Source organism: Semicossyphus pulcher, unplaced genomic scaffold, assembly GCF_022749685.1.
Source record: "Semicossyphus pulcher isolate SPU_LCO1_2020_fin unplaced genomic scaffold, fSemPul1.0.p SCAF_7, whole genome shotgun sequence".
Lineage (NCBI taxonomy): Eukaryota > Metazoa > Chordata > Actinopteri > Labriformes > Labridae > Semicossyphus > Semicossyphus pulcher.
The window spans coordinates 1,756,737-1,783,053 of record NW_027211748.1 but is presented as its reverse complement, the minus strand read 5'-3'; the positions used below and the strand labels follow the sequence as shown (position 1 = coordinate 1,783,053).

The following is a 26,317-nucleotide window of genomic DNA, read 5'->3' as shown; positions in this document are numbered from 1 at the left end:
GTTCAAGCCTGTTTACTTTCCACAGAATCGCGGGTGAATTCATGAGCTGCGTGAGAACCTCCTTACAAAAGAAAGATGTATTTTCTTCAGGGTTACATGCTTATTACTCATGTTCCTCTCTAATGCAATGAGTAACACACTGGACAGACTGAGTTAAAGGAGTGTTATGTGTCAGCACACGGACATTCATGTTCTTAATCTGTGCTTGGCTAAATGAGGAGGAGTTGAAATGAGCTGTAAAACCCTCCATCAGCATGCAGGAATGTGGGAGGGATCAGCAGGCGGAACCAAGCAGAACCCTAAACGGCCCCCATCCACAGCCTCACACTGTGTGCTGTGAGACAGAGACAGCAGTGAGACGCAAGAACCCTGAGCAGCATTTTACCTACGGACACTCGTGCCGAGCTCGGATTGTTTCAACAGCACTGACAGAGAGAGGACTGTGCTAACATGGCATCTGTGAAAACACTGTTTTATCTGGGAGTCTGTCTGTCTGCTGGGACCATCACTACTGCAGGTAAGAACACAGAGGAAGGACAGACAGACAGACAGACAGATAGATAATTGTTTATTCATAAATGTTTGTTTTTTTTACCTTTTTTTAAAAAGGCGTTAGCATACAGTCTCTGGTTTATAGAATATTTCATTCCTTCTCCAGTTTCATTCTTTCAATATTTCTTAAGCTTTACTTTTATTTAAGTTCAATTATTTATACAAATAACAAAATATTTTACATGAAAGAATCATAAAAAAGAAAAGTGCTGATGAAAATATAAAAAAGATCTTCATTATTGATTGTTGTAAAAACAAAAGGAAAGATAATCTTAAAACACTTCACATCCAGACAAGACAAAAATAACAACTAACATCCCAGCTAGCAGGGAACGTTCCCATAACATCGTCTAACCTTACCTACAAGTTCTAATTATGTAATTTCAAATAAAGTTCTTGTAACATTCAAACTTAAACTAAAACAAAAATGTTTTAACGTCAACATGCTGAAGATCTTTTCAGGATGTTATTGAGGCCTGGGACGTCAGAACACCTTTTATAAAACATTAGCTCAATGTTCTATAAAAACAGAGGTAGAACATGCTTACTGCAACGTTCTACCTCTTTGCAGGATCTTTGCAGGATGTTAGTACGACCTGAACTATCACAACGTGATTTATAAAACATTCCTGAAATGTGATTTGAACATTTGAACATTCTCACTGAACGTTCTCCTATTAATAAACATTGCATGTAACAATCTCAGAACGTTCTTAGAACAAAAGATTTCTAGCTGGGATATTTGGAGGTTGTGAACTACACACAGCACTGACTGTGAGCGGCTGTGAGAGGTTACAGCAACACGTTGGCTCACAGATGTAACTGGATCTCTAGTGAGAAGAGGATTTTTATGTTCCTGAAGCAGCTTCAACAAACAAACAATGACCAACATTGTCGTTTCCTGCAGCACATTTTACAAACGAGGAGCAAAAATCATATCAGAGAAATACAAAGACATTAAAGACATAGTCCAGGAAAAAGTCACAGCTTTGTGAGATTGTTAAGTTTAATATGATCACTGTCTGATCATTAGGGCCTGAGTAGATCTGACTGTGATCACGTCTGTATTCAGCTTACTGAATGTGATCCTTAGATGTACTGTGATAACGTAACCCATGACGTGCATGCCTGTACATGGGAGCAAATAAAACATAATTATAAAAACATAATTCGATGAAGTAAGTAGGCTTACTGTCCTATCTCATAAGTACAACAAGCACGTGGCTTGTTGCTAGGCTTCAATCCACCATGTGAAGATCCCGATCCTGCCTCTCCGGACAGCCGTCTGTTTTACAGGGAGATAATGATGTTTGATGCTCCAGGATTTAAAGCAGCAAACATCAGGCGGAACAATGAGATAGAGACAGCATACATGTTAGATTTATATTTCTATATTGTAAAACACAAATCATTAAATAATGGAAGCGTTCGTGTCTGAGGTTTGGCCAGTCGAGTTCATGAAGGATTTTCAAGAGGCCTTCGCACAGTGGTACCATCCTCCTGATGGAGGTATTTTAAACATGTAGCAGGAATCAATAAATGTGCCAGTGGTACTTACTAAACCATGAAGCACCATGTATTGCAGACCTGGGAATGTTTATGCGACTTATTAAGCAATCAAAATGTTACAGAACTTTCCGTGCATGAAGTAAGAGCATCGAGAACTTATGGAATGTATTTTGTTTCAGACCTGCAGCAGCTCAAACTGGTCAAACACTACTTATAAAAGTGATTAAACCTTAGCTGTATGTTTGCATATTCTGGGGTCTGATTAAATAATTTGTACAAGGTCCAAGGTTTTAGAGTTTTCAGAAGGCCAGGTCAGGTCTAACAAACTCTTTGTGTAACACACAAGAACACAAACAAACTGAGAGATGGGGGCAGCAGAAGAGCAGCAGCAGAGCGATGTAATGTCTGTTTCTGGAGCAGCTCCAAAACCTTTTGTACTCATGAGGCATTCAAACCGCAAACATGTAAAACCAAGGCCCAGCTTTAAAAAACAAAACAGAATTCCCCTTTAACAGCCTCACTTTTGGCTCACATTCAGCTGTGCTTACAGCCAGAGTCTGACTTTAATTATGGTCTGTTTATGAGAAACAGAAGAGGACGGGGAGGGGATGGTCAAAGTGTTTCTCCCACTTATTTAACAAAGTGGATGTGCATTTTGGTGTGATACTACATTACACTCTCTGACAGACACAAACAGGAAGGGAGAGTAATCACAGAACGGCTGAGTGGAAAGTAATGCTGCGTTTTATTCGTAGATAAGATCTACAAAGCAGAGAACGTACGCTGGACATCTCTGGACTTTAAAACCATGCTCACCTGGACGTCCAAAGAACCTCACCACACATACACTGTCCGGTACTATATGTAAGTACGCACACACACACACACACACACACACACAACATTTTGACAGTGGAAGTTTTGAATTGTAAATGTGACAGGAACATAGCAAAAGGGTTAAATACTTTTAGGTGATGAAAGCGTTTTCTCAGAGTCTGAAACATTACAGAAAGGATCTGATAGACCTTTTTGTTAAAGAGTAAGATAAACAAAAAAACAGCCTTTACTTCACCGTCTTTAAAGCCACAGGACTCACCAGAACACCGTAGCTCATCTATCGCTGCCTTATCAGACTTTTGAATTATTATGTCAATTTACTGTTTTTATGTGGTTAGTTTTTATCCACGCCAATATTAATGTAACAAACAATAACACAAAAAACTATCCAAATGAAGCCATGGTGGCACAGTAACCCTTGTGTTCTGGTTCCAGGTCAAATGAAGGACTGGTTTTGTTAATGGAGTCTGGTGGCTTTGAAAAGAGTTATATAACAGCTGTTGCTAGTTTTAAAATATCATCTTCCTCTGTAACAAAAAGGTCTCTCTCTGTAGGGATCCTTTCTGTAATGTTGTCACACACTTAGAATAACAATCTGAGCCTGTCAGTGGAAACAACAAAAACTTTTAGTGGACGCTACTCTGATAGTGGGCAAAGTTAGATAACATTTTAGATTTTCAGGTAATCAGAATTAGAAATACTTTATGTATAATACCAACACGCTAATGAAATGTTGCATTGATTTGTTCTTGTAGATTTGTTGTGTGCTTATGTGTCCTTTATCTGATGTTTTTCTTGGCTTGTTTTCCACTCCAGTCATTTCTATATTTACAACCATTTTAATTGCAGTTAAAGTAAATATTATTAAAGGTATAATCAGTAGGATTTTCCTGCATTTTGCCAACAACACTTTCAAACTGGGCCCCTCCTCCTGGGCTCTTCGTCACTCGAAGCTCACTCTCACTCTTTCATGCGAGAAGATGCCCACCCTGCCGAGCTAACACCGACTGCATTGCAGTTACCTTTGCTCTAGCATGCTAACTGCCAGTTACCGTTGCGCTGCCGGTTAGCTTCACCTACCCGGTTTGAGGCACCTACCTGTCAAACAGAAAGAAGGACAACTCTGCATCGCTCTCGCCATGTTCGCCGCTCTGAATGGGGCCCAGCTGCTAATTTGAACCACTCCCACACTCACCTGTACGCTGTGATTGGCTCAGTAACCACGACAGCGCCCCTCCTGAAAACATCCCGTGCAAAGCAATACAACAGAATAGAAGCAGAGGGAAGGGTCTCACAAGGGTCTGCACACACACTCACCTACACACATGTATAGAGGCCCATAAGTGATGATTTATATTTGTAAAAGTCTATATTTTATTTTTCAATGACAATCCTACTTATTATACCTTTAATGTGGGGAAACATCAATATAACTAAAGGGGTTGGCTGATGCTAAAGAGGTTTAGAAGGCTGTCCACCAATCAGGCCAATGATTCCACTTTGCTACATGATGCTCAATACTACAAGTGTTCTCTGGAATGTGTGCTTGGTTTAATGCTGGGAAAGGTTGAGCCTGGATCACATTATAACCCTCTTATTGAAGTGAATTAGGGGCTTTGCTTGTTTTGGCAGGGAGAACTCCTGCAGTGTGGTCCTCTGAGAGCTGAATGTTCAGACCAAAGACTGTTATAAGGACAGGATGAACTCTCAGGGTGAACAATGAAACCATCACAGGGTGCCTTAAACCTGCATTCTGTATGATGGCCAGTAGGGGGCGAGTCCACTGTTTCAAAAAGAAGGCTGATTGTAGAAGTCTATGAGAAAATGGTACAACCGCTCTCTTGATTTATTCCCTCTGTAAACATTTTCCTAATGACTTTATGGTCTCAATCTGTTGCATGATGTTCATGTGGTCAGTGATTCTCCCATTTACGGTCGCAGAGACCATAAAGCAGGAGATGTTGGCGTGGTAACTTAGTGATTCTACCATGGCGACCTGAAAATGGACATGTTCAGAGTTTGGTTGTTCAGTTGTTCAGAAATGACATGCATTTTAAAGACACAAACCAAATTTAGCATCCAGATGAATATCACACTCATGTCACACAATGATGATAATGTACCAGTTTCATTCATATCCCCAAATATGGTCACTTCTAGCTAAGAAAATAAATAAAGATGGAGATCAAAGACAAAAAAAACAAACAATCCAAGTCCACTTCTTATATACCGGCTATGGTTAAGATATGATTTGCACTGAAACACAAACAAGCAATCAAAAACGACATTCATTTTAATGAGGCCTCCATGTTTGCACAGTAAGGATCCCAACAAAGGAGGTCACCTGAAGTTTTATCACAGGGCAGACGCAGCACACAGCGGACAACCTGGCAGAGATCAGAGTGAACTTTCAGCTGAATTATCACAATTATATATTGTTCTCTGTGTGTTGTCATGTTTGTATCATCTCATCTCAACACTCAGGGACATGCATGCTGAAAAATACTGATTACTGATACTGACACTGGAATATTGTGATATAATGTTGTATGTTTTATGATACTGTTTGGATACTCAGATACTCTTAATTAAATCAGTTCAACTACAACAACTTCAACTAAGACATGAAGAATGAGAGCCCATATTGGTAACACAGGATTAATCACTCGTCCTCCTGCACACGTCTGAGGTTAACTCAGCTCATAGCGCCGTGATCTGTGAAACGCTCGTTCAACAGAATTCTACCATAATGTTAGTCCAATGTGTCCCCGCTGCAACACTGGCCCTGCAACCCTTCTACATAAAGTTTTGGTCTTACTCAAGCTCAATACGTTTGGGTCAGCTATTTTCAGAACTATTTCGGAGGGGTTAAATGTTAAGATTGAAGGCTGCCCTTTGCTAGCAATTTTTAGTGTGCCTAAAGTCCCACTCCCTTGTAACACCACCATGTCCGACATGATTGCTTTCCTATTGCTCCTGGCCAGAAGAAGGATACTCTTGTCCTGGATGTCCTGGGTTCCGTTTCAGAGAGCGGGTTAGTGAAAACCCCAGGATGTTTACCCTGAAATGAGGGAAACCTCGGGTTTGCCGTTTCAGAAAGGGAGGTAACTTTACCTCTGAGTTGGTTACTATGGTCACTGTGTCTGTGAACCTAACCTGGTCGCGAGCAGGTTTTCTTCAGGAAAACTCAGAGTTTCTCATTCATTCAGCCCGTCTCACGCGTGTGTTTGAGTTGCGTCTCTGTGGTGCTCTGACCCCTTTGCAAAAGTCTTTTATAATTATGATAAAAAAATCAAAAGACAAATCTGTGTCAAAGTCATCATTTTTAGATTTTCCACCACCACTGCAGAGAGCACTCAAATAAGACGCCGTAAGTTATTGGATTTTTTTTTTTTTAAACTAACACAATTCAGTTTAATCAACATGAATTATAATGTATGTGAAGTCAGCATCATGTTGGGGATAAAGCTAATGCACATTAAAACAGCCACTGAATGATATTTCATTAGTTTGATATTTAAAATATGACTGAAGTGAGGTTCAGCCATGAGCCTGTTCTGCCTGAGCCGCACCTTTGAATGATGTTCTGGTATTTTATTTTTAACTGCTTCCATGTACGTTTTTCTCCCGCTGGATTGCTCCTAAATTAATATACATTTTAGCTTCCGGTCGTGATTAAGTATTAATAAATAGACCAGTTCAAACTTGCGAATTTACTCGAGCAGCAGTTTCTTCCCACGCCGCTTCTCTCTCTTTTGCAGCTGCAGCCGTGTTACTTTATTTTTCTAAAAACATGCTCGTATTCGCTGAACGTCCGCGTGAGGATTTCGAGCTCCACTGGTGTGACGCAGGAGGACCTCTTTTTGTGTGCCGTTGCCATGGTGAATCGTGGTATCGGGGCTCCATTAATGCTGGCTTTTTAACTCCGACTGAACCTACTCAGAGTTGATTGAACTAACTCTGATCAGCTGTCCTGGAACCAAAAAGCCAGCAAATTTTAACTCAGAGCAAGTCAAACCACAGTCCGGGGTTAGACTGAGGGTTTGTTGAACCTCCTTTCTGAAACGGACCCCTGGAAATCTCCCTCTCCGCCGCGACACTCTGTGGCTCAGTGACACCATTTTCTTTCTCCAGCTGGAGAAAATTATGTTCACGTCAATGAGCTCATTCTATTTAAGTGGCAACCATTTTTGACTTATTTTCAGAACCTGTCCATAACCCCACCTGATTAGGATGAATAAGCCTTACACTTCCTGTTGACTTTTTTTTGTTGTTGTGGTTGTTTCTTCTTGTTTTTCATCATATATATTTTATCTATTACAATGTATTTCTATTTACTTGTTTTTTCAAATGGCAAGTACTTTTTCCCCTCATGACTGGCAACAATTCTTCTGCGCTGCAGTGATCTCACAGTGTGTGGCTATCTTTGTATTTCAAAAAATTATGTCTGTATGTTAAGCCTGCATTAGTGTTTGTGGGTTCCATACAGTTAATGGATATTCTCTTGTGTTTGTTTATGTCATGTGATTTCAGGGGTGAAAATGACTGGGAGGATCATCCTCACTGCAACCAGGTGAACTGGTTAAAATGTGATATGACCAACGAACTCAACGCCCGTGACAGGTTGGTGCAAAATTGTAACATTCGAGCTCTGTCTTCTATTTCTATTACATCTTTTGGTTAGGTTCAGAGTGAGATAATGCTTTGGTTAATTTAAGTAAATTGACTATTGTGTGAAGGTGACTTTGTCATCCTGTCATTTCCAAGCCTTCACCTCTGCACCACCACGGCAACCATGAAAACACCCCTTTATCTCAGCTGGAGCAGGGTGGTTTCCTCCAGATTTGCTCCTTTTCAATGAAAGAAGCTCTTCTCTTGAACAAACTCTTCTCCCCACAGAAATATCCATCAGTAGTTGACAAAACATGATCAAAATACAATAAAAATAAAGTAAAGATTCAGAGAAATTCGGGGCTACCAGACTTTGCTGCTCCCAGTTGAAGCTCATGTTCTCTTCTAAAGCTTATTATAGTGATTATTATTATAGTGTAAGGTAGCCCTGTTTATGTTTTTTAATTTAGTACTTCAAAGAGAGGTAGTTTCTTTTTCCAAACACATACTTTTTGACCATCTTGTCATAGCCTACACTTATTGTACCCTCCTTTCTCCTCCTAATGTTTAACTCCGCCTTTTATTCATGGCTCATGTTCGGCATCGGCAAACACGATGCTGAATGTGCATCACATCCCACCTGCTGACATGAGTGTCTATGTGTCTGACAGGTCGTACACTGCTGATGTCCTCTCAGACACTGGAAACCTGGGTGACGACATCGAGGAGTTCCATCATACTCAGTCAAACCCCTTCAACCCCTATAAAGAGAGTAGGTATCACACACACACACACACACACACACACACACACACACACAGGTAAAAGATAAAAATGTGAGATAAAAATGTCTTCATTTGGGCAGGGATATTGTTTATTGAATTGTCTGCAGTCAAGTTGCATTGTGGGTAATGTAGGCCCCAGCTTTCACAAAGAAAGAAGAAAATTGATGGTACAAAAAGATGATATATCTGGTGCCGGTGGATCGATGATTGTTCTTTTTGAACCATTACCAGTAGATGAGGTGAGTTTTATGCAGTCTGGACACAGTGTCCATCTGCCTCCAGCTCAACCAACCAGAACATGCAACACTAAAAAACATGTGCACACAACCACAACACACGTACCAGCACCAGCAAAGGCCCTGGGGCCGTCATAATAGTAAGGTGAAGACTTCTGTAATGGTGTCATTGTTTTAAGAGAGCAGACTTCCGTGAGGAGTGTGTGTGTAAGTCACTATATCAGTATTCAGTAATGTCTGCCTTAAAACCCCATATTGGCCGGGCTCTACTTTATACACAGTCAGCGAGTTCAGACCAGTTGTTATCTACCGAGGGATCAGGCCCCTCCACAGAGGTCAAAGTGCTTCAGACGACGTTGTGACGCGGCTTTTGGAGCAGGACAAAACCACCGTTTGGAGTTTAGAGATCGTTGTTTTTGTGTGAAATTTTGTGTTGTCATTGTGAACACATAAACAATAAATTAGTCGATAGTGTCAGTATAGCAGACTGCCACCCTGGATGATTAGGGCGATAATTTGAACTGTTATCAATAAGCCGACAGGTTGTCTCCTCATCATCATGTCTCTTCCTCTCATCAGGTAACATCAGTGCTGTGGTGTTCAGCGTGAAGGCTGTGAATGAGAGCACAGTAATCGTCAACATCACTGACACTCTGACCAGCGTGCATGTCGGTGCGAAACAACAAACCATCAGGGACATTTTCAAAAAGGACCTCAAGTATAAGATCAGCTACTACAAGTCTGGAAGCACAAGACAGGTACAGTGTTGAACACACTCTGTCACACCAACACAGTGAAACTAATGAAGGGCAGTTTTATTAAATATCTGCTGGAGTAAAACAGGAGAAAGGACAGAGTCACTTTGAGATTTATTATGTTTAATATCAATGAGCTACGATGCAAACACTTTACCGATAGACCAAAACTCTATTTATACACTAAACCAAAGCTACACATGAGCTCTAAGTCAAGGTGGGCCTAAAGTTCTTTAGTGTTCACCATCTGATACCCTGCATCACTGGGACTCTCTTTAAACACAGTTACTGTCCTGGATGGTTGTTCTTTAGCAGGACGTAGCAGTGTACCCTTCAGTTACAGACATAGTGAAGCTGTTTCCCCAAAGAGGTCGCTGTGTCCGCTGTGAAACCGAAATACCACTCTGACGTATATTCAGCCCAGACAATGATCTTTTCCTAAACTTCACCAAACTCAAGCAAAAAACTAACATTTTTTTAACATCAAAACACTTGTTCGGGTAAGATCACTCTCTGGTAATAATAATCAGGAGGCCTATTCTAGAATTCAAAGAAAGTGTAAAGTCACAAGGAGCACAATTCTAAAAGGATCTACATGAATCGATAGAAAACAAAATCCTCCCTGTTTCATGTCACAGGTCAGTGTGAGCTCTCCTGAAGGACTGTTGGGCTTCAAACAAAGATTAGGTTCATAAACACCTTACAGATACTAAAACGTGACAAGACGACCTAATGTGAGCCGATGGCAACACATCCGGCACACAACACTGTGTGTGACACATTATGTGGGACAAACCCCACCTCCTGAAATACAAGATGGATGTTTTCTTGATTAGGGTGATTTTTAGATTTCAAAAAATCAATAAATTAATTAGTGATGTGACATAAAAATAGTGTTACTTCGAACTCTTATAGTGTAACATTTTGACACCAATGTAGATACATTTTAATTAATTGGCACTACAGCAGTGTTACTTCACAAACCAAGTGTAAAATATTAACACCAGTTTATTAACACTATGATTTTATTGACCAGTTATGTTATGACCAGTAACACTGATGTAAAATGTATACTTAACTAGTATTTACTGTGCTGCTGATACAGCATATATGGACCACTGGTATTAACAGTTAAAATGTACATGAAATAATCACTCCAAAAATGACTATCAAAAATGTTTATTTTCCATCAACAAGGAAAATTACTGATGAAAAAACATATTTAAATAACTTAAATAATGCAACTGTCTGGCACAACATAAAAGTTAGAATCTGCACCGTGAGACATTTGGATATCAAAGGTACAAAGTATCTTAAGTTATCAGGTCTGACAGGTTCCCACATCAATCAATCAAATTTTATTTGTGTTGCGCCAAATCCTAACCAGAGTTATCTCAAGACACTTTACAAAAAGAGCAGGTCAAGACCGACTCTTTGTTATGTTATTTAAAGAGAGGCCCAACATGAATCACCATGAGTAGCACATCAATGTTATACACTGTTGTTTGCAAGAATGTGTAAAAATTCAGCAGTGCAGCATCATAAGACAAATTAAACACAAAATGTGTTTTAAAAAGTTCGTCAAATGCCCCAAGGGAGCGGTTTGCCTGGCATGGGATGAGACGCTTGTCCATAGTGATGTAGAAGCTGTCAATCTTGCTTTTCTGGCGTCCTACGGCAAGGAGGTATGGATGCCGACTTTGCTGGTTGCAGAGATGCTCTTCCAGACTGCAGCAGGACTGCGGTTGGAAAGAGGAAACTAAAATGTACACACAAGAATGATGATTTAGTTATAATTGAAACTACTTCTTAATGGCCAGTTTAAGATGGGATTGCCTACTGAGACCCAATTTCTGTTTTATTCACTTTTTAAAAGTTTTTAACAATATTAATTGACACTTTTAGCCAAGAAGGTGATGTGAAAATTAATTTTAATAACCCCAGTATAATAATAACCTTATGAAAGACTACAAGTCTCTCAACTGCATCAGATGCACTGATTTTTGGAGTCTTCGGTCTGCCTGGAATTTAACTATGAATTACACAGTCACAATTGTAGACGTTGGCAATTTTAATATCGTGAATTGAAAATATTTGAAAGGCTGCATAGCCCCGTGCCATGCAGATTACCAGTTTAATCACAATATTACATCCCTTTTTCACGGAATTGCAGAAAGTCAAAGCATCCTTCCACCTCATTCAACTTCACGTACTTCTCTTGTTGGTTGCACTTCACCGGGAGCAGCATTTTTTCTGTGACAAAAGTTAGACTGTGTGTAATTGATATTGAGAAGAAGAAATGTAAAAATTAATGCCAAGTCACTCAGGAAACTTGACAAATAAACCATGTGACTGCATGTTCGAACACATTTCTTGCGGCTCCTTTGATGTTAAAGACAGACAGAAAACGGAGCTCAAGCCTCAAAGTTTATACTTGCAACCAAAATGGCTTTTAGCTTGCCTGTGGTCTTCTTTTATCCTCATTGTAAAAATTAGAGGCTTTTCCTGGATAGGTAGCTGCCTTAAACTCCAAGATAGTTCACAGTTGCATTGCTAGCTTACCCACCATGTGCTCTAGTTGTTAGCTAACTAAGCTAATCACCACCACACATTTGCTGTTAAGTCCTGGCAACACACGTTCTTTGTAACGCACATTTTCACCACAGACACCTATTTGTACACACTGTACTTCACAGCATCAATTGAAAGTTGTTTTACAAAGTCAGACTTACCTTTTAGAATCGTGACAGGAGTAAATTCTCCAACCGACGAAGTGAAATCATGAGTGAAATGCGTGGCAGACCTGGGTGGACCTTAGATTGCCTCTCTGCAGAGTTACTCTACACTGTTACAATCAACACTGTCAATCAACCCCAACACTGAATGCTATTTAAATCAGAATGTGTTAAATTAACACTCCTGGAGTTAGTAACTCCAGGAACTAACTCTGAAATGCTTAACACCGAAATTTCAACACTCCAGTTTTTGCTGTGCACAACCGTGAATACAAACACTTCCTCACTTTCAGTTATAAAAAAGGCAAACTGTTCTTCTGTATTCAGCTGCAGGGCGTCATATGAAGACGCAGCCTGTCTTTGAGACACAGAAACAAGTGGAGGGCTGCTCATTTTCACCCCACAGATACAAACAGATAATTAAACAGTGTAATGGTTCATATTCACATTAAGCAGCTTCAGAAGCTGAACTGATGTCACAAACAGACAGACAGGATGTCGACTGTAACATGACCTGTTCTGACCAGACAGAGAGAACACATATCTGACAGCAGCGTGGCAGAGGTGTCCGAGCTGGATGCAGGCCAGAGTTACTGCTTCATCGTCGCAGCTTTCATCCCCTCCAGACCCAAAGCCACCCAGCAGGGAGAGTGGAGCAGACAGCTGTGTGCGCAAACATATGGAGACATGCAAGGTACACACACACACACACACACACACACCTTATTAAACATCTTCTTAGCAGAAATGTTTAGTTAAAAAAACACACATGCATTATGTCCACGTTACAGTTTAGTGTGATAAAATGTGTAGAAATGCTGATAAATGAAAGCCTAAATACCACAGCATTCCACTGCTTGGCCCCACTGACACAATAACCCTATTTTAGAACATTTTCTCAAGCACTGACCGACTTAAAGGGAAATTCCACCATTTTTAAGCCAGGGCCATATGTTTGACATATTTTGGCTCGTAATGACTAAAAGGTAAATGATTATGTTTCAGAGTAAGATGTTGTTTTTGAAACATCCATTTTACCCCACACAGCACAGGAGTTAATGGTCTATTGCCGCCTCGATCGGTTACTAAGTTAGTGTTACTTTGTGTTGGTCACTGGTTTCGGTTTAAACAAAAAGGTGAGGATCCAGGAGCAGACTTGGATAATGGATTTAATTACATAAAAGGCAAAAATGCACAAACAAAATCTAACTCCAACAAAAGACAAAAAGGAAAATCAAAAGGCGGAGCAAAAAACTTACAACAAAACCAGGAACAGGTAATCCAAGGGACACGAGGGGTCAGGGGAAGCAAGAAGAATATCCATCATGGACATAGACAAAAACTCCAGAGAAGGACGACAATGAACAAGCAACGAGACAGGGCAGCACAAAGACTAAATAAACATTCCTTAACCCTCCTGTTGTGTTTGTTTCTCCCCCCTGACTTTGTGTCGGTTTTAACTGCTCTTACATTAACACAAAAAACAATAATCATCACCAAATTGTATTTAATAAATTTACTGTAAACAATATCTCAGACTAGTGGTCGACATGATTAACTGCAGTGCATATACAAAGAATACACACTGAAAATGTATTCCAAAATCCACTGATGTTGTCTTACATTTCTGAGACATCCTCCTCTGTCTCTGGCTCAACTTCAATCTCCTCTTCATCTGGGCCAAAAATTGGTCCAGTTGTTTAGTCTGAAATGTGTAGTTCATTCAATGAAAATGATCAGCAATTTTATACGTTCAAATGCCTGATGTGGAGAATATCATAAGACCTCGGGGCAATCAAATGTAAAACACAACTTTTGATTGATGAAAGTTGTAAATCGGTCAGATTTGACCCGAAAACGACAGGTGGGTTAAATGTTGTACCTGTTGGTCATTAAGACCCCTGAATATGTGAGAATAGAGTCCAGGTTTGCCCTTGAAGCTTGACAGTTAGCCTGTCATAGATCAGGCTAGTTCTGTGGTGCTCATCAAAATAAGCAAAGCCTTTCCTTTCACCACCAACCTGCTCACTGGAACAACTCAGGGACAGTGGTTCACATCTACACTGTGTGTGGGTTTAAAGGCTGGAATGATGAGCCAGAGCTCTCTGTCTAACCCTCTACCTGTCCCTCCAGAGCTGAGTCTTGGAGCATGGGTCGGTGTAATCTTCATCCTGCTCACTGCCCTCATCATCATCGTCACGGTGACCGTCCTCTGCTGCAGAAACCGTCAACAGAGAAACAAAACCCTCCAAACATCTCAGTCATCAGCCGTTGTATAGTGTGTGTGTGTGTGTGTGTGTGTGAGTGTGCGTGTGTGTCTTTCTAACACAGGGAGCTGGCCTCCCTCAATTTTATTTTTTTATCTCCTCCCACTTTTTAGGAGAGCTTTTTTTTTTTTTTTTTTTTACATTTCCTTCCCATTTGTTTACATTTTATTGAGAGTTTATTGTTTTCTGTTGAATTGACATTTAATGTGAACAACTGAAGCTCGCTCTCACGTCTCAATAACGTCTTTTCAGGTGCAACTATCAGAATTTTTAGGAGGACATGAAATGTATGGTTTTTTTTTAGCTATAACAAAAAACTTCCCTTCCTGAAATCTAATTTACAAAAGGTTTTTGAACCGCTCATCAGATCATTTATTCTTTTAATATCTGAACAGGCTTCTGAGCCTCTGTGTTGGTGTGAAGTCACTTTTGTGACAGGCTTGGTTAGATTCATTAGTGTTGGATGAAAACATGTTTAATCACGTGTCAGCTGGACTGACTGCTGTGAACAGGTGTTAAAGAGGCTGCTGTCTCCAGTATAATAATATCATAATATGCTGTTAATAATGATAATAATTATGATATATTAAGAACATTAAGTTGTGTTTATGAAGCATCTTTTATGCAGGGGGAGAAGCTCCAAGTGCATCACACTAAAGTGACGTAAAGACAATGAATCAGAAAAAAGGAAATTCAAATCAAAATTTTGTAACATACAAACACGTAACAAATAGCAGGAAGAGGAATATGCTAATAACGTGAGAATATATGAATGCTAAACACCAATAAAATATGGAACATAAGAATGAAAAGGGAGAGTGACACTTCTCTCACAGCATTAGTACAAAGTATTCTAAAACTGGCTGCAGCATCGGATCCCAGAGGCTGTGAAGGATTATAAAACAACAAAGAATGACTCGTGTGAGCAGGTCCAAAAGCATAAAGAGCCTGCAAACACCTCACCTGAACTCTAAAACTGACTCTGACACGGGGAGCCAGTGAGGTCAGCTATCAGGGCTCAAATGTGTCTTTCTTTCCTGTTCTAGTTAAACGCCAGCAGCAGTTTATCATCAGAGTGTTTGGGAGGACAGTGAGAAAAGCCGTACCGTGTAGTCTACTTGAAATAAATGCATGTTTTTTGTCATCTTACTGATAGGAATGGATTTGCAATCATTGCAAAATATATGTGATACCTTTAACTTTTGTCATGAACTCATTAGTCTAATGTTTGTGTCAGAGGAGTAAAGAAAAGTTATAAAACACTAAAACTAGAAGAGCATGCAGACAGCACAGACCTCGTCTCTGCAAGAGCAACTACTATATATGTCCAGATATTGTTCCAATGTGAGCCTTTATTGCTTTCTTATAAATAGGACATTCACACATTTAACATATGTGGCTCAGGGGAGGGAGCGGGTTGTCCACTAGTCAGCTCAAAGCCCTTACTGAAGTGTTCTTGGGCTAGATACTCAACCCCAAACTGCCCCTGAAGGCTCAGCCATCAGTGTGAGTGTGTGTAAAAATGAATTTATTGATGTGTGTGTTAATGTAGTGAAAGGTTTTTGGTGTGGTCAGAGGACTAGAAAGGCACTATAGTGGCGTCCATTTAATATACAACTGTAGAAAGCAAAATACATTTAATCATCATGTACATTTGTAATGATATCAGATGCTTGGACCGAACGAACATCACAATCATTAGCTGTGTATGATCATCAATAAGATGTGACAGAAGTGGGATCTGGTCCAGGATGCCATGGCTTCATCACAGGCCATCAGCTACAATCAGGTTTCATAAAAACAGAGATTTCATTTGTATTACTCTGATGTGAGCTGCCTATAAATATGGCACATGTTGGGTGTGTGTGTGTTTGTGATTGTGTTATACAGTAAACTTGTTTACTGATGTTTTTGTATACTGTGTAAGCATTTTGGCCAGCAGCCTTACAAATGGGATGTTAATGTGATCCTCAGCTCACACATGTGTAGTTAACCTAGGTTAGAGTTAACCTGTGTGATCAGAGTTTAGAAATAAATAAACTCTACTGCTGAGTGCCAACTCTGTGTCTTGTTTTGTATTTTGAACATCCTTTATTTACACACTTGAAATGAGATTAGAATTGAATGTTATTTTTTATGTGCTGTGAAGTGACACACAATATAACAATAATACCTCCTGCCTACATGCACATTAGATTGATGACAGGCATTTTCACTGCTCTCTCTGGTTGCACATCACATGCAAACATTAGCCAGTATGAATTTAACAGTATTTGAAAGAATATTTAAACACATTCATTTTGTACATCCTTGACTTAATGTAACATTGCCATACCTTGGCTTTTTAGGAAACGTAAGCGCTGGGGTTCTTCCTGGTCCAGACTACACCCTTCCACCAAGTTTCATGAAAATGTAGCTGTTTTTCTGCAATTCTTCTTAGAAAGAGACAAACAAATGGCACCAAAGAACATCCCTTCTGGGCCGACTTCATTCAAATGTTGTCCAAAACTTGTATATATATTGTTTATCTCACAATTAATTTTTAATTATATTCCAATGTGATTTTGTGGCTGAAATTGTGCTTTATTGTACAAACTGACAGGTCCTGTTGTTCTCTGACTGAGCAGAAACAACCAATGAAAGATGATGTTTCTTCTGACAAACCAACCGAGAATTTTCACCGACAGTTTCCCTGCAGCTCTGTGAAGCTTTTTAAACCTCGTTTAGCTCATTGTTTCAGTTTCACAATCCAAGAAACGTATCACTTTGGTTCCAGCTGCAGCAGGAAGATGTTTTCAGAGAACACGTTGTTGCTCAGCACCAAACAGCACATATCAGCCCATTCTCAAATCAAACTCATGAAATATGGCAGCTTGGTCATTGCCTCCACCTCTTCAAAATATGACGCTGTAGGTCACCCTCCAGCATCACATCTGGATGCTGTCCTCTCCCTTATTGTTTGGATGTGCCCTTGAAGTCAGGTGAAGCATAATGAAGAGTGCAGAAGTTGCTTGGGGTGGCAGTGTGTGGCCATGGATTGGCCCAATTGAGATTGAAATTTTATCCAGGAGACAGTAGTTCAATTCCCTTGTAAAATCCAATGTAATTGTGGTATTCCTATATACAGTATCTGTAGCCCCTTTCACACATGCACTGCACTGCACACTGTACATTTTCTGCAGACAGACAATGTCCTGGTGGGCTGCATGTGTGAATGTAAATGGCAGAATTTTTCACCTGACTTTATGCAGACTTTCTACTGCCAGCCTCTGTGTAAAACGTCAGCAAGAAGTCGAGGTGAGCCAATGTGTGAAGCGAGTGGAGGGGTTGGAAATATTTCTGCGAACAATATGTCAAAGAAAGTTATATCGTAAAACCATTATAACTGTGCTTCATTCTTCTGCACCATATTTTAGTTTAAAATCTGCTCACGTCGCCACTCTTCAGTTATTTCTCTCCACACACCTTCACCTGTGTACCTGCTCACAGTGCCCTCTTTCTGTCTCTGTCTTCCTGCATGTGTCTGCGCTGTTTACATTCAACATTGAATTTTTCACCTGCAATGTCGTTTCCAGAGCAGCAGGTGAGCCGCGCGTGAAAGAGACTCGTCGATAAAGATGCTGCGTGTCGAAATGATGGAAATAGCCTTGTAGGCCACTAAAAAGGTTACTTTATATTTTTCTTGCTGATTTTGTTAGTAATCAGTGTGTAAAGTTAAATTAATTTGATTTTCATAAGTGTTTAAGTTTATACATATTTTTAATATTAAAACCAGTTAGAAACAGTACTTAAAGAGGAAAATGTTGCCTACCCCTTAAGAAGAAGGCACTGCCCCTTTAAGAGAAGCTCAGGGGAGAGGCTGAATGTGTAGGCTGAAACGAAACACGCTTGTCTTAAGCTGTGGGCATGTCTTTTATAAAAGATGGACTTGTTTTGGACAGTTCATTTCAGGGGTGCGACAGTTGCAATATATAGAACTTGGTGGTCACAAACAACTTATCTCTCGTAGCTTTAAAACCTGACTGCTACGAAGACACAAAAACATCTTGTTTCCCCTTCAAACCTGAGAGTCTGTTGATCTGAGCATCGTTTTTTTTTCTGTTGCACACTTTTGCCCCAACATTAGTAACATATTCCTCTTTGCCAGCGGAGATAAATCAGACCACATGCTGGAATAAAAGATGACTTTTATTTCTTAATTTTTCCAACACAGAACCTCACATTTAGACAGCAACATACAACATCACAGCTAATTGTTTTTATCATCAGAAGAAACCATGGCTTCACCACGGCAGAACACAGAAGTTGTATAAATAAGTACTTTATACTTATTATCCTTATCCATTCACTGAAAGATCGAAGTCAATCCTGTTTGTCCTCATTTCACTGAAAGGATTTTTGACTTTGAACTTTGAACATAAATCTGGACATATTATGAAAATGATGGAACATTTATATCATATCACTCAACCATGGCTTTTAAAGTGCATACATCTGTATCTCGAACTCCCCCTGGGATCAATAAAGTATTATCTAATGTTATCACAGGAAACAACACTGTAAAAAATGAAAAGTGCCAGAAGCAACTTTATCTTCTGCTTTGACTACATAACAGGACACAGACAGGCTGTAAATAAATAAACAGTTTCATGAATAAATAAATATGTCAGAAACAACAAATAAAGTAATATCTGTCTGTTCAGATATTAGGATTGCTTGCTAACCTTGTCATTTTTACAGTGCACTGAATGAGGTGTTGATTTTGCTACACGTGGAAGGTTCATTCTACAAACCTGGTCAGAGAGGTGAGGCGTCTTTTATGAAACTGTCTGTAATATTGGCAAAGAACTGAGTGTAACTTTGGTTTGTTGACAAAAGAAGATGCTGATTCAGTTTGTTGCCAATTCATAGAACAGAAACTGAATTCATTGAATGTTTCCGGTTTGTTTGGATAAATACAGTTTTGCATTCACTGTGAGCATCGGGAGCTCCAGCTCCGCCAACAGAGTGAGCCAAAGTTAAAGAGGAAGTACAAAGTAACTGCTCATTTGTAACATATGTAAGTTGTGATTTACTGAAAGCAAGCAAGCACTTCCTGCCAAGTGATGGTATTTGGTCACTGTCAGAGACACGCACTGTAAAAAACATGATGACCACATTTTAAATAAAAGAAAATATCTAAAAATGGGAGCAAAACATGTTAATACATATTTCTAAGACAGACTCAGGAGCACAGATTTTCTATGAGAGGTGGACACTTGTTTTCAACAGTGAAGCCAATGCAGAAGTGCCTTCCCCCTGCAATCCTTTGCAATGACGGCGGCTCGACTGGTTTTCAGAGTTTTTTACACCTCAGTAAACATTTTCTTAATGCGTTCTAGTGTCAATCATTAGTTTCAAGTCGTCTTCAATAAAGCATGATGTTCATTTGGAAAACAAGAAAGTAAAGCATATTGTAGGCCGTGGTTACCTTGGGACTGACAAGTCACTACCACTGTAAACTTTAGTTTGAAATGTTATTGTTCCGTTACCTGCCTGTTTTTATCCATTCAACATCACACTCACCCTGAGCTACAGATAAACCTTGGTAGCAAAGCTGGGCTTTGCATTAGCTGATAACTTAGCATTTGCTATCACCTTGCTCCTCCCACTCCACCTTCTCATCCAAATGTGGACACTTCTATGTCCAGAAAACAAAAGTGGCTTTGGTCAAAACGTCAAACTCGAGGCTTAAATTGTCTATAAACCAGTGGGTGACGTTACTGTGGCTATGTCCACTCCTTACAAACAGATTATGCAAAGAAGCTTTGTTCCCTTTCACATGCTTCAGAATGTAAGTAGAAAAAACTACAAGACACATGTTTCTGTAGAGGATAGTTACAGAAAAGACAGACGGAAACGCCTGTTAATACAAACTATTGTATTCTTACTGAATCAAAAAAACAAACTCCAAATCATCATCAGTCAGGCAGTAGATCAAGCTGTTATAAGTTAGAGTGGCAGCATTCTTCTGTGTGCTTCTAACAAAGTGAAAACTGGGAGCATGTTCCACTGCACATCACATCTGTCTTTTCCTCTCTCTGACTTTCTACTTTGAACAAAAGTCTGGACGTGTTGAAAGTGAAGGACAATTCTGACATGTGAAAAGTGTTTATCTTTTGCAAAACAACAGAGAGTAAAATGATGATGTCTTAAAGAGGTGGTTCATACAATAATCAGTACTGTGAGACAGTATACTCGCTAGCATTGGTGAATTTGCTGCTTCACTACAACAGGTTCCCACTACCTATTTACAGCAGCTTGGTCTGTGGCCCAAAGCATGCAAATATGATGCTGAAGGTACAAAGATTGCAGGGCTCAACAATCAGGTAAGCAACAATAACTATCATAAATTTGGTTAGACTCTCAAATAAAGGCAGTAAAAATATTTGTCATAAGCAACCTCTGGTTAGACTTTTAAAATAATGCCTGCTGAGAAAAGGACCATCTTTTGGGTTTAAAATGTACTAACGTAATAAGGTAAGTCACACACGTGCTCTTTATACAATGTCACCTGACTTTAGTAAGTACATCAAAACAGGAAGCTAGAGGACAGCACATGAAGCCAGTGGGTTACCTACAGCTATATATTTTGAAGCATTAGGCCACTGACCAAGCTGCCGTTTTGACAAGTTGGGAGTGAGAACAGGCTGATAGTTACTACCATGGTAATGAACACATGTAATATAACTAGTTGCATAAGGATATTAGGCTATGGATAACTCTGCAGATCCCTGTACGGGACGACTTTGATACAAATGTTTTCATGATTCATTATTGTAAAGGTGTTTTTTGTGGGTATGTGATTTAAAGAACCAGAGAAGAACCAGAGAAGAATTTTCTTGTTATTTCATCCATTATCTATTGAATGGATTCCCACAAAAATCCATATATATCAAATATATCACAGTATCTCTATATCTATATCTTGACATAAATCATCATCCTGTCTACACATGTGCACAGAGTTAAAATCACACAATGTTTACAGGTTTCACAGTGTTGTCATGCAACCATGGCAAATAGTAAGGAGGTAGGTATGAACTTATAATAAATGTGTTCCTTCAGTGTCTGCTCAGTCTGTTCCAGTGTGAGGGTAGTCTGTCATCTGTGATATATATCCACCATGTGCAACTGACACGACAATATTCTATCATACATTCACATTATAAGGATAGGTCTTTATATGTATCACTGTATATGTAAGTTGCTTAATGAATTGGTTACATGGTATATTGAATGTTTGTTACGAGAACCATAGATTTACAGTTTTCTTTTAATTTTTCTTACAGCAAGCAGTGTGTTATATTATAGAGTGTATACTTGGTCATAATAAGAACAATGTCGACTGAATCTGCAGCTGCCCTCAGCTCATCATGTAGCTGCCCAGCCCAAAATGTTCCTGTTTTGGTCCACTTTCACTGCTCTACGAGAGCCCGAGAGAGAAATAAAAACCTAGATATACATTAAGTTTGATGTAAATAATTTTCTCTTCAGTGCTTATGACTTGAGAAGAGTTAAAGGAAAAGTTTTTGTCAGCCTAAGTTTCTTTTTTTCATCTGTAAAAAAGGTGAGGAATTGTTTTTGCAATGCTACAAAAAGTTTTTCAATGATAATTTTTCTCAACACATAAATTCAGGCTCATTTTTGGAAATTGTTTCTTGTTGCAACACTGATTTTGGCCACAAGTGAAGTGAAGCAGACTAAAGACTGAAAGCATTCATTGTTTTTCATTAGGAGAGTTATCTTTTCTCATTTCACCAAAATGAGAATTTCAACAACAAATACTTTTTTCAACTGAACAAAAAATTGATTGAAGACAAAATATTCTTGTAATGTTTTTTGTTGTGTTTACAGGTGGGAAAAAAAATGTAACTGATGAATGTCAATGAAGAACAATTTCTTCACCTGTTTCACAAATAAAACTGATTATGTTTTTCCCCCTCCACCTGTTCTTAAGCCATTCATCAGAAACTGTCCTCTCACTTGCCTCTCAGGGATCCCGTGTAGCTCTCATGTCATCATTTGCAGCAGGCAGCTGTTTTCAGAGGAAAGGTCACGAAGACCCACGGTAAGCTTGTGAACATAATAAAGCTTTATCAGCTGAAGAACCAGACAAATCTCTCAGGAGTTTGTGGAGACAACAGAGGATGGAAATCTAACAAATATTTATCATGTAGACACCAAACAGCTATGAGTGAATATTTCTCCATAACAACTTAAAGGGTGATATATGTCATTGCTGTGTTTACAACTTGTTTTTTCTGCCCCAAAGTGGCCAAAAAAATCATGCAGCTTTTTCTGATACCATTCAACCAAAAGGTGCAATTACCTCCCTCTCCCAACCCAGAGCGGTACGTAGACAGAGTTTGGAGGCAGACAGATGTTAGCTGACAGTGCTAGAGCAATCAGGACAACAATTAACAAAGAGCCCCATTCTATCTGTGTTCACCCCCCTCTCTGATGTGTTCGCTTAGATGAACACTTTTCATTCTGTTTCTTCAGGTGGACCTCTGAATAACTGCCTGTAAAAAACTCTGAAAGCCCATTTCTGTCTTTGTTTGTTTAGCAGTGCAGCGCTGCTCGCATGAGATCCCACCTCATGCCTAATTCTAGCTGTGTCCCAATTCAATTTTTTTTCTCATAGTTCCTCTTATTGTGTTTCTTTCTCTGTTCTTATTTTGTTTCTTTAGTTGTTTTTAATTATGTAAAGTGACTTTGAGTACCATAAATAGCGCTATACAAATAAAATGTATTATTATTATTATTAATACTTCATACGAACTCTAAGCAGGTTTAGATTACGTAGTGTTTTCATACTTAACCAACACCCTCAGGTGTCAGTATGCTTGATAAATCTGCTTGATTTTTGAGTGTCCCATATTGTGGTCCACAACTGAAAGTGGGACAGAAGTGAAACAGCTCCAACCTGCTTCAGAAAACCAAACAAAGTGTTACATTTGGTGAAATGTCCTTGGCAGTGGCTTCGTAAATGATTTCAGGTTAAGGAATAGTGTCTATTTGAGTTTCAACTGCATAATCTGCATTCTATGACTCTCTTTCTGTTATGAGTTTTTTGGTACTCCTCAGCCACCATATTATTTTGCACACAGTTTTTTTTGTTTTATTTGGCAGTTGTGTTTCAAATCTGTCAAATCACTTTGTACTTTGACTCCTCTCCTTTTGTGTTAGTACTCAAATGTTTAGAAAGGTAATGTATTCTGTACTCACTACAAGAATAGCAGATGAGACCCCCTTGAAAATGGTATGGCTCAAGGAGTTTATACGAGTAAATAAAATTCATTCAACATTAATGCACATATTTCAGTATTTTAAATCAACAGTCTGTTGTATGGAACTTGTATTGAGATGCAGTGCAGAAGACATTTAATGACGACAGTTTTTAGTGTTCATATGCACGTGAAGGAGTGACTTGTTCATGCTAACTTGCTGTGATTTAACATCTTACCATGCGGCAGTGGTGTGCATGTGTATTTCAGGATGCCATGGCATTAGTATCAGATTCTGACCACACCCATTAGTGTTGCTGTGGTCTGGGAGGAATCAAGCTTGAAATTTAGCCAAACATGGCAGTGAAGCACTGCTTTTGAGCCTGCTGTTAAGGTACACTTTGAGGAGCACCTTAAAGTAATGTATGACTGAAAACACGGGCATGTTACCATGTGACAGAAATGCACTCACTGTCCGAGCCGACCAAACTCTCTCTACATCACTCGTCCAATTTAGACTAAACTAAAACTACTAACCAACTAATCTGAGAACCACAATAGAGTATATGACTTATATACATTTTATCTATGAGACAAAGTCCACTTACACACTTACCAACACTAAGGTCAAATCACAATAGGGGAGATTATTTTAGCGTTGGACTAATAAGCTCTGTCAAAACTGGAAGTAAGGAAAGCTTTTCACAGAAGAGTTTGTTGGGACCTGATATTTTAAAGCATCATGTGGGGACAAAACACAAGAGAATCATTTCTTTAACATAACCACCCTCAAACAATATTGTCCATATCATCTCGTTGTTACCGACCCTAACTTCTATAAGTCTCTCTAAATAGACTGAAGAATGAGCTAATCCATTTGTTCTGGACAGTAAGGATCAAATCTTGTGGAATCAGCAGGTCTCTACCTTGCATACTTTTCACCTTTCCATTAAGACTTGAGTTTTCCCCACATTAAAAAGTCTGAACAATTATTGCCTTAAATAACAGCAGAATGATCTCCCCCTTCAGTCCATGTAATCAGCTCTTCTTCATTCCATTCCTCCTTGTTTCATTTTCATTTTCATCTTCTTCTTCTCTTCTCTTGTGTTGTTGTTGTCATTGAAACTCTATTGACACGGTTATCCCCACATGAGTGTTGGTTGGTGAGAAATCACTTCAGGTCAAAACCCTGAGTCTGGGACTGAGCCTTTTCCTTGGCCTAAAACACACACGGAATACAATGGATAGCATGACGATTAATGTGTTTAAATGTTATTAAAAATGACAAATATAAATCCATCCTATGATATTTGACATATGCCTAGAGTTGTGCAGCTGTTTCTGATGATAAACAAATGGGTCTCTTTTTTCATGGCCTGTCAAAAAACATTATTTCATCCAGTCAAAGTCCGGGAGGCAGACGCCCAGTAGAGTCCTTTTTAATAAAGCTTATAGTTATAATCCTATACGGCTGGCCAGCCCCTAGTTATGTTGCTATAGGCCCAGACAGCTGTCTGTTTGCATTCATGTTCCAGTAACGCATGTAACTTACTTTATTTCTTCCGGGAGTTTTTGTGCTCCCTTCTCTCGTCGGCTTCTGGGGATTGCCTGCTGTCGTGGACTGGTTTAACTTCAACTTCAGTTGTCATTATCATAGTTGTTTTTGCTAATATACGACATATTTCTACTATTATTATTGGCTTTGTAACCATAAGTCTGTATTACCTGTTGACTGTGTGTACATCTCCCTGTCTTTTCGCCTGTTTGTTTGTCTCCATCACTATGTTTCTACATCTTCCTCTATCTCCCTTTCTCAGCCCATTTGGTAGAGGCAGATAACTGTTCAAAGTCTATAGCTGCTCTATCTGTAAAGAGTCCTGAGAAAACTTTTGTTATGATTTGTTGTGATATAAAAAAAAAAAGGATTGATAAATTGAATAAGAAGATAACCATATGTAAGTGCCATGTGTCTGGTATCTAACTTACCTTGAGCGAGGGCCGAGGAGGTCTAACTGGTCTTACTGGTTGTACTGGCTCTGGGATTGGCCTTGCCTGCCTTCTGTCCAGAGGCTCGAGGTCATCAGCTACATCTGGACAACCAATGTATCCTCCAGCCCCAAACACTGATCCCAGATCACCTTCTAACAAGCTGTGACTGGTGGGAGCATTCGATGCAGTGAAGTTCTGGCTAGCAGACATGTTTCTGACAGCTGTGTTGCGAGTTTCAACAGTATTGGTGTTTGTTTTGTTTGTAGTGCAGATACTGGTGTTACTGAGTTCAAGTCCCAGTAGGTCCTCTGATGTCACATCACTGTCTGAGCTGTTATTGGTGGGACTGATATTGAGCTCTGGTTCCTCAATACATTGGTTATTGTTCGCTTCAGGAAAAACTTCCCTACTAAACAAGTCCAACACTTCCTGGTTGTCATGGCTACCTAAGTCTACAAGTTCCTGATTTTCATTGCTACCAAGAACCAGGACTTCCTGTTTGCTGTGGCAGCCTGAAGCTAGCACTTCTTGACTTTCTTTGCTACCAAAGTCTAGTAGTTCTTTGTTGCCATGGTTATCTAAATCAAGCACTTCCTGATTTTCAGAATGGGAGAAATCCAGCAGCTCCTGATTGCCATGGCTACAAGTTTCCAGTACTTCTTGGTTATCATAGTAACAATGTTCAAGTAGTTCCTCAGTGGTGGTATTGGGATATTGTTCCAACACCTCCTGGTTGTTATGACTACAGAGATCAAGGAGTTCCTGGTTTTCA

At 39.4% G+C, this 26,317-nt stretch overlaps 1 protein-coding gene and 1 long non-coding RNA gene across 2 annotated transcripts; one reads left to right on the top strand and one right to left on the bottom strand.

Annotated features, from left to right (window-relative positions):
- The first annotated feature begins 354 nt into the window (after positions 1-354).
- On the top strand, positions 355-16,338 carry LOC138611048 (tissue factor-like). The gene is made up of 7 exons (XM_069683936.1): positions 355-517; positions 2,817-2,925; positions 7,432-7,521; positions 8,181-8,281; positions 9,110-9,288; positions 12,552-12,714; positions 14,154-16,338. Exons 1-7 carry the CDS (start codon positions 451-453, stop codon positions 14,297-14,299), a joined length of 855 nt encoding a protein of 284 aa, XP_069540037.1. The 5' UTR covers positions 355-450; the 3' UTR covers positions 14,300-16,338.
- A 2,124-nt stretch (positions 16,339-18,462) lies between these two features.
- On the bottom strand, positions 18,463-26,190 carry LOC138612177 (uncharacterized). Its single transcript, XR_011309623.1, has 2 exons — positions 25,543-26,190; positions 18,463-24,775 (listed from the first exon to the last, which is right to left on the bottom strand). It is a non-coding gene; the product is annotated as an uncharacterized lncRNA (long non-coding RNA).
- Positions 26,191-26,317: the final 127 nt, after the last annotated feature.